We start from the raw sequence: 12,609 nt of genomic DNA on the forward strand, positions 1-12,609 counted from the left end.
TATGTTCCATTCTATATGCATCCGAAGAAGTGGGCTGTAGTCCACGAAAGCTTATGCTCTAATAAATTTGTTAGTTTCTAAGGTGCCACAAGTACTCCTGTTCTTCTTATTGCGGATACAGACTAACACGGCTGCTACTCTGAAACCTGTCATTATGCTAACTGTTGTATTTTCAATAAATGCTGCGTATTTGCCTTCCTCTATAAAGATCCTGTGTGCTTTGTATGAGCATAACACCGGTATCAAGTGGAGTGCCCCAGGAGTCGGTCCTGGGGCCGGTTTTGTTCAACATCTTCATTAATGATCTGGACGATGGGATAGTTTGCACCCTCAGCAAGTTCGCGGATGACACTAAGCTGGGGGGAGAGATAGATACGCTGGAGGGTAGTGATAGGGTCCAGAGTGACCTAGACAAATTGGAGAACTGGGCCAAAAAATCTGATGAGGATCAGCAAGGACAAATGCAGAGTCCTGCACTTAGGATGGAAGAATCCCATGCACTGCTACAGGCTGGGTACCGACTGGCTAAGCGGCAGTTCTGCAGAAAAGGACCTGGGGATTACAGTGGATGAGAAGCTGGATATGAGTCAACAGTATGCCCTTGTTGCCAAGAAGGCTAACGGCATATTGGGCTGCATTAGAAGGAGCACTGCCAGCAGATCGAGGGAAGTGATTATTCCCCTCTATTCGGCATTGGTGAGGCCACATCTGGAGTATTGCATCCCGTTTTGGGCCTCCCACTACAGAAAGTATGTGGACAAATTGGAAAGAGTCCAGCGGAGAGCAATGATTAGGGGACTGGGGCACATGACTAATGCAGAGAGGCTGAGGTAACTGGGCTTATTTAGTCTGCAGAAGAGAAGAGTGAGGGGGGATTTGATAGCAGCCTTCAATTACCTGAAGGGGGGTTCCAAAGAGGATGGAGCTAGGCTGTTCTCAGTGGTGGCAGATGACAGAACAAGAAGCAATGGTCTAAAGTTGCAGTGGGGGATGTTTAGGTTGGATATTAGGAAACACTATTTCACTAGGAGGGTGGTGAAGCACTGGAATGGGTTACCTAGGGAGGTGGTGGAATCTCCAGTCTTAGAGGTTTTTAAGGCCTGGCTTGACAAAGCCCTGGCTGGGATGATTTAGTTGGGGTCAGCAGCGGCTCCAGGCATCAGTGCTCCAAGCGCATGCCTGGGGCGGCAAGCCGCAGGGGGCGCCCTGCCAGTCCCTGTGAGGGCGGCAGGCAGGCTGCCTTTGGTGGCATGCCTCCGGGAGGTCCGCTGGTCCTGTGGATTCGGCGGCAATTCGGCAGCGGGTACGCTGAAGCCGCAGGACCGACGGACCTCCTGCAGGCATGCCGCCGAAGGCAGCCTGCCTGCCATGCTTGGGGCGGCAAAAAAACTAGAGCTGCCCCTGGTTGGGATTGGTCCTGCTTTGAGCAGGGGGTTGGATTATGACCTCCTGAGGTCTCTTCCAACCCTGATCTTCTATGATTCTAACAGGGAGGGGACACTTTGGGGCTGAATCTTCCTCAGGCAGTAGCTCCTGAAGGACCATATGGACTCATTGGTTACATGTACCATGGATAGGATTGGCATCCCTGTTTCAAGCCCCTCCCCTAAATAGTTTTCGCACTGAGTTGCTGCAGTATTGGATCGCCTCAGACCTCTGGGCCCAGCTTCTGAGAATCCTACTGTAATCTGTGTCCATCAACTGCTGTTTTCAATGTTAGTGAGAAACGCTTCCAAGTTCCTTTTTAGTGTCTCTTGTACAAACATGCGCTAATTTTGCCATATAATTTGTAATGATGTAATCAAGGAGTTACATTCCAATTGTATCAGTTCATAGCACAGAATATTCTCTCTTGCAATTTACTTTATATTGCACTTTGCTAAACCTGTATTTTTATATATCCTAAAGATTAACCGAAGTACAAGGAATACAAGACACAAGGAGCCAAATGGAGATACACTAGTTATGCACTTGGCCTAGTGATCTGTATCCATATTCGTGAGGGGCATTTTCTAACAGTCTAAGCAAAACACTGGGTTCTAATCCCTACCTGCATGTATAGTTATAATCCATGGCTCCGTTTTTCCATTTGTAAAAATGACAATGTTTTCTTACCTGCTTCGTGAAGTGTTATGAGAATCAATTAGTTCATGTTTATAAACTGCATTGAAGTGCTAGGTATTATTATAATTATATTAAAAACCTTTTTTTAAAAGATGATTAAAGTTGTAAAGTCAAGCACTCTGAGGTTCTTACCCACGAAAGCTTATGCTCCCAGTACTTCTGTTAGTCTCTAAGGTGCCACAGGACCCTCTGTTGCTTTTTACAGATTCAGACTAACACGGCTACCCCTCTGATACTTGACACCAGAATTAAAGTTGATCATCTAGCCCAATTCTGTCTCATTGCGAGTATGCATTCTGATACAGGCTAACTACAGGATCCCACACAATCACGCAGTGGTGGCAGCAATAGCAGTAGGAGGAAGGGACCCAGTTATGGATCAATTTTTGTATGTGTCTTATCTGAAGGTTCAGTTTTGATAGAATCATAGAAATGTATGGCTGGAAAGGACCTCGAGAGGCCATCTGATCCACAACCTCCCTTGATAATACCTATTCCACTACTTAGCTATCGTTATAGTTAGAACGTTTCCCTAATATCTAACCAAAATCTCCCTTGCTGCAGATTAGGAGAGCATGGTGTATGCAATGGTGAATGCAGTGCTTTATTTGTGCTAGAGCTTGCCAGGGCAGAGCCCCAGTACCCCTAGGCTTGGCAGTTTATCACCCAAGCACCTCTGGGCTTCCTGCATCAGTTATGAATGTAAAAAAATTGCTTGAGCCCCAGCATCTTTTTAATTACAAATCAAGCACTGGTTGAATGATTTTAGCAGCAAGGTCTACTGGGCATAATGCAGACTGCTAAATGCAATCTTCAGAAGCTTAGAATTTGGATAAATCAGAACAGATTTTCCTGGGGACAACAAAAAACACACACCTGACCTCCGGAATAACCCTCTGCCAAATTTCAAAATCCTGCTGCAAATCATAGAGACATTAGAGCGCCTCAAAAAACTGTCAGAAAAAATAATTATAATGGGAATTGTTAGGTAACCTAAACATAGGCTACCACTTTCCCTATAGTGATCTATTTGATAATTATATAGTGGTTTTAAAAATATCAGGGCCTTGTTTATTATTAATACAATAACAATATATTGAGTAATCCTTATGGAGTTGCAGTAGCTTGAGTGGAAAATTGATTTCCACTATTAGTACCTTCTGATTCCTAATTTAAAATCCACACTAAAACTCCTATTAGCTTCACATTTATTTTGTTTGATCTGTAGCCAGCAAACTATTTTTAGACCAAATTTAAGGTTATTTGGACATGCCCTTTTAAAGATATGGGATTTAAGAAAGACAGGTATTAATCATAGTTTGGAAATTCTTTTAGTTCTTTTTTGCCACATCCTAGCTGCAAGATAACTTATCCTGAATACTTCAACGAGGCTTATTTGAAATATCTAGGTGAGATCTATGGCACAGGTCCAAACAGAGATGCATATTATAATGTTATTTGTGTCAAATTAGGAATGTTAGAATGGAATGTCTGAATCTGGCAAATTTCCGAAAGATTGCTAGGAGCTCTGGCGATTGTTAGGAAGTTTTCCAGAATGGGGATGGACTTTGTGAAGTTTGCTAGACTGCTAGCTTGAGTCCAGTGCCCCAAAGCACCCACTAACACATACTTTCATATGGTTTTCAGTGGTTCTGTGGAAGCAGGGCTCTCCTCCCACACATGCAGACTGTTAATTTCATCTGGGACATGCTGAATCCAATAAAATGTATGAAAGGATTATTTCTCAGATTTCATACGCAATCTTTTCCATTTAAAATCTATTCAATTCTGGTTACCCTCATTGCCATATCAATTATATGGTTTCAGTGATCACATCAGCAACACTGGGAAATCCCACCAGCTAAGGGTCAAGGAATTAATTACAGGACAACTCTATAGAGGACTTGGAAAAGGCGGAGACTAATATGATACATTCACCTCTCATTGGTTTTACGCCAAAAAGTACTTTTACTCACCTTGTAAACTGTCGACTTTCCTCATGTACTTCCATTTCTGTGCTTTTAAATTCATTCAGTTCTTTCCGTATTGCTGCCTAATTAAAAAACACACACAAACATCAGAAAGATGAACATCCCGTAAAAATACATTAACAGAACAAGGGCCCACTCCTCTGAGGTGCAAAATACCCTCATCTCTATTGTTTTCCGTTTACTTTTCACTTAAATCCTTTCATTTAATCCATCACTCTTGCACACTTCTGATCCCAAGAACATAATGGCTCTTACAGTTATGGTTATTTGAAGTAAAACTATTTTTAGGAAAGCCATAAGAAAATATCTGGGCCCAGAAAATCCCTCCCCCAAAACATGGCATTTGCTACAAAAGAAGCAGGGAAAGGGAATTTGTCACCCTCGACAGCCACCTGTTTAGTATGCATCTGCAAAGAGATTATCACAGCATACAGCCCTGGAGGGGAGGATGAGTCATACTTCATGCATAGCAATTGCATAAACTGCAAGATTCCTATAGCTCCCGACTGGAGACAAGATTTTAGGAATGTGAGATGAATGCCACTTTTCAAATGGAAATTAGTCACTCTTTTGATCAATTTTATGTAACATTCCATGAGGTGTTTGGACATTCCAGGGCCGTGTTTTCAGCTGGTAGATACTAAAGAACAGCAGAAATTCAGCACACTTTAAAATGTCAGTCCTTAATGCCTATGTAAAAAGAATGGTAATCAATTTACTTCACTATATAATTCATATAATTTCTTAAATGGCCAGCACTCTACACACACAGGTATTGCTATAAATGCTTTTGGTTCAAATCTATAAACATTTTAAACCACTGCTTTCAGACCCTGCTGTTCAGTGTAAGGTTTATTCTCTCTTTCTCCTTTCCGTGTTTCTAATACAAGTAATACCATTTGAGTAATCCTTTTAAAAAGCAGCTCATTAAAGAGCAATGTCTTTCAAAGCAGGACAGAATTCCAGTGTGATAAGTTTACGCTGTGTCAACAGAATGCCATCTCCTAAATGATAAATCTCACATTCCAGCAGGGGACTGTCCTGCTTAACCCCAATGATACACAAGGCTGCTACAATAGTAAGGAAAGACACACAGCTCAGATATTGCAACCCCCCCACCTTGTTTTTAAGCATATGCCTTATTGATAGACAAGATATCGGAGTCCTGAATCCACAGAACTGGTATAGCGCTGGCTTTATAGAATTATAGAAGATTAGGGTTGGAAGAGACCTCAGGAGACCTCTTTTCCACTGATGTGCTTCAACTGGACCTAGAGGGACTACTTCTAGGGAAAAGAAGTAATGGAGTCTCCAGACTCACTGGACCCTTTGCTTCTCTGCTGAGACTGAAAACATGGGGACCAATTTGTGCCAACTGTGCTGTGGAAACCTGTTCATTACAAAATGTATTGAGCCTAAAAATGTATTTTAGGTGGGTAATAATGTATGCAGTGTTGTTGTAGCCGTGTTGGTCCCAGGATATCAGAGAGACAAGGTGGGTGCGGTAATATCTTTTATTGGTCCTTGTCTCTCAGGTGGTGATAATGACTTTCAGCCACTATTAGCTAGACCTGAGCAGGTGACCTACAAGTGAAAAAGTTCCACTGCTATCATGAACAATCAAGCCCTTCTTGTATCATTTCTAAATGTGGCACTCTGATCTACTGTGACTTGAGGCCTCGTCTACACTGATTTGACCTATCAGCGCTAGCTACCAGTGTAGTTTGCTTGGTGCAACTCCCGGTGCAGATCGATAAAGTTGCTATTTGCACCAGGACTGCTCACCTCAGTTTCCTGCAAGGTGCTGAGTGCACTTAGCTCCTGAAGACTTCATGGGGAATACAGAATGTTCAGCACCTGAAGCCCAGGGCCCTGAGCCTCGCCACCGGGGGATGAAGCTGAAGCCTGAGCAATGCAGCTTTGCATGGGCCCCTCTGGTATGGGGCCCCAGCAATTGCCCTGCTTGCTACCCACTAATGAGGGCCCTGGATTTTATATACAGAAAACCAGTTGTTGTGGCACAGGTGGGCTGTGCAGTTTTTATAGCACGTTGGGGGGGGGGGGGGGGGAGCTCAGAAAGAAAAAGGTTGAGAACCTCTGCCTTACTTGGTATTGCAGGATCTTGAATTTTCTATACAATTTGGTCCAGAAACGGCGGTTGGTAAACCACCCATTTCTAGCAGAGAAATCCTGCAGGTATCTGGGTGGGGGGGGAGAAGCGGGGTCAAAGAGGGGAATGGGACAGCTGAATAGATTTTTTCTGAATTGCCCTACTGATTTGTTTAAAAAAAAAAAGTACTTCTCTCCAGAAAGACAGAGGAACAAGCAGCTTAACAGAATTGCACCCAAACAGTGTGCTGTACTGTGTAAGGTACAAACCTCCCGAAGAAAACAGTGCTCTTCACAGTATGATCAATAGTAACGGGAATGACCAGCTCTTTCCTCGTGGGCTAACGTCATAACTGGATCCTGCACTTTACGGCCATTTCACAACAAAAATCTGAGGATTCAAGCCAGCTTCTCTTGCCTCTCTTCCCACCCCTACATTCACCTCTCTCAACTTGCCCCCTTCTTTTGTGCAGGTTAGAGATATCCAATAATGTGAAGCACCCGGGATTCCTTCAGACCTGAGCATGGCATGGAAACACCATGGCTGAGGATCTCCGCAGGAGACTTAAGGCCAAATGTCTTTGATGACTCTACTTGATCTTTCAGAGGCCTTTAAGACAGTTGATTATGAGGCAGTGGTTCTCAAACTTTTGTACTGGTGACCCCTTTCACATAGCAAGCCTCTGAGTGCGACCTCCCTTATAAATTAAAAACACTTTTAAATATATTTAATACCATTATAAATGCTGGAGGCAAAGCAGGGTTTGGTGTGGAGGCTGACAGCTTGTGACCCCCCCTGTAATAACCTCATGACCCCCTGAGGGGTCCTGACCCCCAGTTTGAGAACCCCTAATTATGAGAGTCTGCTGAAGTAACTGCAGGCTGGCAAGAGTAGATGGGATCACGTGATAATTCATCCACTCATTCTTTTCAGAGGAATAGTGACGGGATGGTGTTGGGTGACTGGTCCTCTCTTTCAGGGCTTTCAATAGTGTGGTCTTGCAGGGCTCAGTTCTGACAGCCCTATTGTTCAGCCATTATAAAACCACGAGGGGAGATTCTGAGGAAATATGGGCTACAGTGAATTCAATGTACTGGTGACTTTCTGCTCTAGGGCCCCTTTTCATCAGACTCAGATGTACCAGTCTGCATGCTCTCCAATATTTGGCATATATTGGGCCTGAACAAAAGCCAGTTGACCTAAACTCAATTCTGAAAAAAGTGGTAATGCTGGTTGAAAGTATTGTGAGGATCTGGCAAGGTATATAACTGCTTCCTCGTTTGAGGGTGTCCCTCAGCCTGTTGTGAAAGCAGAAAGTAATATCAGGATTCAATTAGTGACACCATTGCACACAGATGCTCAGATGGCATCAGTGAGCACAGTCATCTTTTTTTCCACTTGTGGCTGGCATGGACTGCCCTTTCCTCTCTGATGCAGAGGCTGCTACAGCCCCTCAGGTCTTTGTTCCCTCTAGGCTAGAACAGTGTAACTAACTGTACTTGGAGCGAACTGCTAAAGTCACTTGGAAGCTGAGACTAGTAGCTACCACTGCCTTCTGAGTGGGAGCTGGTTCCTTATACTCGGCCCTCTCAAGTTATCTGCAGCCACAAAGAATGAAAACACTTTGCTAAAAAATGGATTCATGTCCGAGAACAGAGTAAGCCTGAAATATTTTATGACTTTTCACCAAAAAAGCATGATCTTTCTTCTGAATTATTTTACCTAATTTTTAAAACTCTACTTATATAAGTAAATAAGCAACCCAGTAGCTTCTCTCACTGTTTAAAGTTCTCTCTACTACCTAGTTAATCTCACTGCTCTGTTAAATTGCAGGGTAAAGATGCAGGATTTTGATGTTGAAGACTGAGTTTATTCCCAATGGTGCATGCATGCAGTTGGTCACCTGACAACTGTAGTGATGGTGTATTCATGTGGTCAAGCATTTTTACAGTAATGGGAGAGCCTGTTACATTTCACTGTAATTAGTTTTAAAAGCAGCACTTAAGGGCCAGCATGTAGGCCTCTGACTGCAGAAACTTTGGTTGAATTCCAAGGACTTCAACTAAAAGCCGATAGCAGTGATGTAACTGGCCTAGGAGGAATTTTAAAAATGTGAGAAATTCATCTCTGAACTGCCACAAGTGAGCTGGTAAGTACAATTTTAATAGGCACCTGAGTGGGTTCTGCTATGTGTGGGCAATGCATGGTACCATGACAATGTCACTGCCTCAAGAAGATGTAATTAATGATACTGGTGTGGAGGGATGAAAATAAGACCGGAGAAATATTTTGAAATTTATAGAATTCAATCTCTATTTGTCCCTTGCCTTGTCTGCAGGAGTTAACCTTGCCCAAGGCTTGTCTGCTCGGCGATCATAATCCGGGGAATCCGTTACCTCCACATACTCATTGAAACGTAGGATTCTTCTTGCCTGCAGTTCAGCCACTGTAGGTCTCAGACTGAGCTGTGAACAGGAGGTGGAAAAGAGTAAATTGAATAAGCCAAAATAAAACCTAGGGTATAATGTAACCTCAAGAGAACATTAAAAGTATTTCTAATCAGGGTCACTTTCAGGTGTCTAAAAAAAGGCACCATCTTGGGAACATCAAACAGGAACTGGAAAGCAGTGCAACCTAGTTTCTTAGAGTATAAAATTAATCTTTGTCAGACAGGCCACAAAGAATCTTGACAGATCATCTCCAGAACATTAATTTTTACTTTGTTACACTGGTGCTATTTACCCTCTTAGACAATGCTAGTATTTACATTAATACCTACAATCATCTGTTTTTCAATACAAAAAAAAGAACAGGTTTTTGATGGGTTTCTCTAACTAAAAGGAATTTGTGAATCAGAGACTCTATCTTTATTATGATATTGAACCAAATGATCTGAGTCACCCCAATCAAAGTACAAATTAATGGATTGTCACAGTAAACAAAATTCTCCTATTGCACATATATTTTTGAAAGTGTAGGAAAATTCTATGTCATATTATGGGGCTTCCTCATCTCAAAAAGGATATTGCAGAACTGGAAAGGGTACAGAGAAGAACAATGAGAATGAACAAGGGTCTGGAAAAAATTCTCATATGGAGAGAGATTGTAAAAGCTAGGTCTGTTTACCTTAGAAAAGAGACCCATAAGAGGGGACATAATAAAAAATAACAAATGGAATAGAGAAGGTAAATTGGGAACTTCTATTCTCCCTCTCTCGTAACCCAAGCGCACGAGGATATTCCATGAAATTAAAAGGTCGCAAATTCAAAACCGATAAAAGGAAATACTTTCACACAGAATGTTTGATTAAACTGTGGAACTCATTGCCATAGGAAGTCACTGAGGCCAAAAACTAAACAAGATTTGAAAAGGGATTGGATAGTTGTATGGATAGCAAGACTATCCAACATTATTGCAATTAATAACACAATTTTGGAAGGGATATTAAACCTTCTGCTTCAGGGTTTAATCTGTAACTATTAGGGACCAGGATGAGCTCAGGGTAGGGGGCAGATAATCTCACATCTGTCTACTATGGGGTTCTTACACCTTCCTCTGAAGCATCTGGTGCTGGCCACTGTCAGAGATAGGATATGAAACTAAATGGACCTTGGATCTGATCTAGTATGACAATTCCTGTATTCCCAAAATCCATCTGAAATTATTAGGTTTGCATTGGTTTAATGGAGAGCAGAATATAGCCCTAATCTGCATAACATGCACATGTGTACAAGCAACTTAGACACAATTAGAAAAAAAATATTTTTTATGTGCTTGTTGCTTCAGGATCACATATATATGTGCACACACATATATAAAATGTGTGCATTATATATATGTACAATTATTTTTTAAGGTTTTAAACTTCTCATTATTCAGAAAAAAGAGACATTCATGAGATTAATAGGAAGATCACAATCAAAAAAGTCAATTTAATAATTGACTTGGGCACAATGATAAATATTTTGTATACTGTGGTTCTCTCTTGTATTGACTAGACTAGGAAAGACAAGCAAAAAGGTATACATTACCTGTTGGGAGAGTCTTGCATTGCAATGTTTTACCACTTTGGTCTTGATAATCAATTTTAGTGATTTAGATACACTCGATGGATCAGGACTGTGCTGTTATCCCACTAAGAGCTCTGAGAGACACTGTGCGTCACTGAGGCACTGTGGGTGGGATTTTCAAAAACCCTCAGTGTTGGCTTACGTCTGCTACCATTGAAGTCAGTGGGAGATTTACCATTGATTTCAGTGGGAACAGAGTTAGGCCAACCCTGAACAGGAGAATGCAGTATGTGCTCCCATCTGTGATGGGCAAGCTCTACTGGCTTGTGTATGGGATAGTGGTGGAGTGCTGTTCAAAGCCTCACACCTCTTCCAGCACTCTCCTTTTCCAAAAGAGGCAAGTACCTACACCTGTGGTTGCACGGGTGTGTGCGCGTGCACTCAGGAAAGCTCCTGGTACTCACATCCCCTCCTTGCACACACATGCAAAGGCTAACCACAGTCAGGCCCTACATTTCCTTCAAAGGTGGCAGTTCTGCCTTGTAAAAATGCTAGGGAAAATTGGACAGACTGCATTTATACCAAGGATGACTTTGGCCCATTCTATCTTTTAAACAGGGTTTACCTTTTGGGGAAATGGAAACGGGAGAGGGAATTTTGTCAGTATGTCTGAATATACTTTAGAATACTATAAAGAAAAATTCTCATCCTTTATTATACACACAAGTATATTACACATAAAATATTTTATCACCTTTCTGCTGAGGCTGCGTTTTAATTCCCTCCTGGCTTCCTGTTCTTCTTCTTCATTCTTCTCTGGTTTTGGAAGAGAGAAATAAAGGGGATGACTAGGGGACTATAACTGTATATGGTAAATTTCTCTTGGCAGTAAGTTTCAGGCCTTGGAATATTGGCTCATGCATACTCATATTTCTGAGCTATCCTATTTTTGTGTGTGTGTGTGTGTTCTCATTGCCTTTCTCTGTCCTCTCTGATTCTCAACTCTGCAGCCTTCTTTAGTTATCACCCTGTGCCTGGAATATAGGAGAGAGGCTACAGTCATTTCCACTCTGTGAAATAAAAATCAAGGAGTTGCACAGCTGCTTCACCTACCTGCCAAGAGACTAAGATCATCATTGCCTTTATTCCCAAGGTCCCCTTTACCTTAGTCTAGAATCAGAGTTTAATTGTGAGAAGAAAATTGCAGAGAAAATTGTCAATGAATAACCTATCTGATGAACCTAACCTCTATATTTTGCTCCCAGAATATCCATAAGCAGAGAGCAAATTCCTCAAATTTGTTTGTTACTGGAAATTAGTCAGTGACTTGTTTTGTTATTGATTTTTGTTAGATTCCATGGATTGATCATTAATAGTTCTCAGTATGTGATTTTCATTATTTGAGCTGACTTTGGTTAACTGTGTGATTAGTCAGACCAATCACAATTTATGATTTCTGTTCCTTGGTCAGATGGGGCAAATAATTGCCTATGCAACATTAAAATTTCTGCAGATATTTGTGCATGTAACTGAAATTTGCTTTCCAGAAACTTTTGTGCCAGTGAAAACTGATTGCCTGAATGTCTGTGGAAAGCAAATTAAAAAGGGGTACAAATATGAGTGAAGCAAATTGTTTTTAACTGATGAATGTTTGCAGAAAATCATTTGTATGATTTGCCCAGCTCTGTTGCTTATGTGTGAGTGTATCTTTACTGTGGATGAAATATTCCAATCAGAGATGTTGGCTGAACTGCAAAGTTCAGATCTGGATCCACATTTCCCCAAGGTCACAAGTTTGGATTGAGGGTTTTGGTTCAGGACCAACTCTAGTTCTAAAGGAGTTTATCTGTCCACTGTGGATGTGACCAAACTGCATTAGAAGAAGGTGAGAGCACAGTTTTGAACACTTGTTCAGAATGATTTGCTCTCATCCATAATAAATGGCCAAACTGTGAACATACAGTGTGGCCAAGTTTGAATCTCGCGTAGGCGTTAGGCTTATGGTTGTTCAACAGGTACATCTGTTGTACATGTTTTCACTGGGAGTGGCCCGGGTATCACTGAAGACAGAACATCATTCAGTCCTTGTAAATTTCCTTTGATAAAGCATGAGATGGAGAGAAAGAAAAACAACAAAAAAACAGCATCAGAAGAAATCACAGCAACAGAAAGAAAGTGTCAACACCAGCCCTGCCCCTCAAAAAGATTTTGCCACCAAACTTCAAGTGAGATAAAATCTTGCAAAGACTGCCAAGGCTAGATTAACTCTATGATTGAAATTACGTTTATTGAGATACAGAAGTGAATATTTTTCATATGACTTCTTTAAGTAATCTAACTAAAGCTCTCTTTCCTTTACTGTATTTCATAGAGT

The 12,609-nt window shown here is 41.6% G+C and overlaps 1 protein-coding gene across 3 annotated transcripts in view; it reads right to left on the reverse strand.

Annotated features, from left to right (window-relative positions):
* The window catches only part of PHACTR2 (phosphatase and actin regulator 2), a 161,000-nt gene that overhangs the window by 9,432 nt on the left and 138,959 nt on the right, over window positions 1-12,609 (reverse strand). For all 3 annotated transcript variants that reach the window (XM_034765497.1, XM_034765498.1, XM_034765496.1), the window contains 3 exons: window positions 10,990-11,051; window positions 8,553-8,690; window positions 4,101-4,177 (listed from right to left, as the gene is read on the reverse strand). In XM_034765497.1, the coding sequence (XP_034621388.1) occupies window positions 4,101-4,177; window positions 8,553-8,690; window positions 10,990-11,051 (277 nt within the window). The remainder of the gene's footprint in view (window positions 1-4,100; window positions 4,178-8,552; window positions 8,691-10,989; window positions 11,052-12,609) is intronic.

Source organism: Trachemys scripta, chromosome 3, assembly GCF_013100865.1.
Source record: "Trachemys scripta elegans isolate TJP31775 chromosome 3, CAS_Tse_1.0, whole genome shotgun sequence".
Lineage (NCBI taxonomy): Eukaryota > Metazoa > Chordata > Testudines > Emydidae > Trachemys > Trachemys scripta.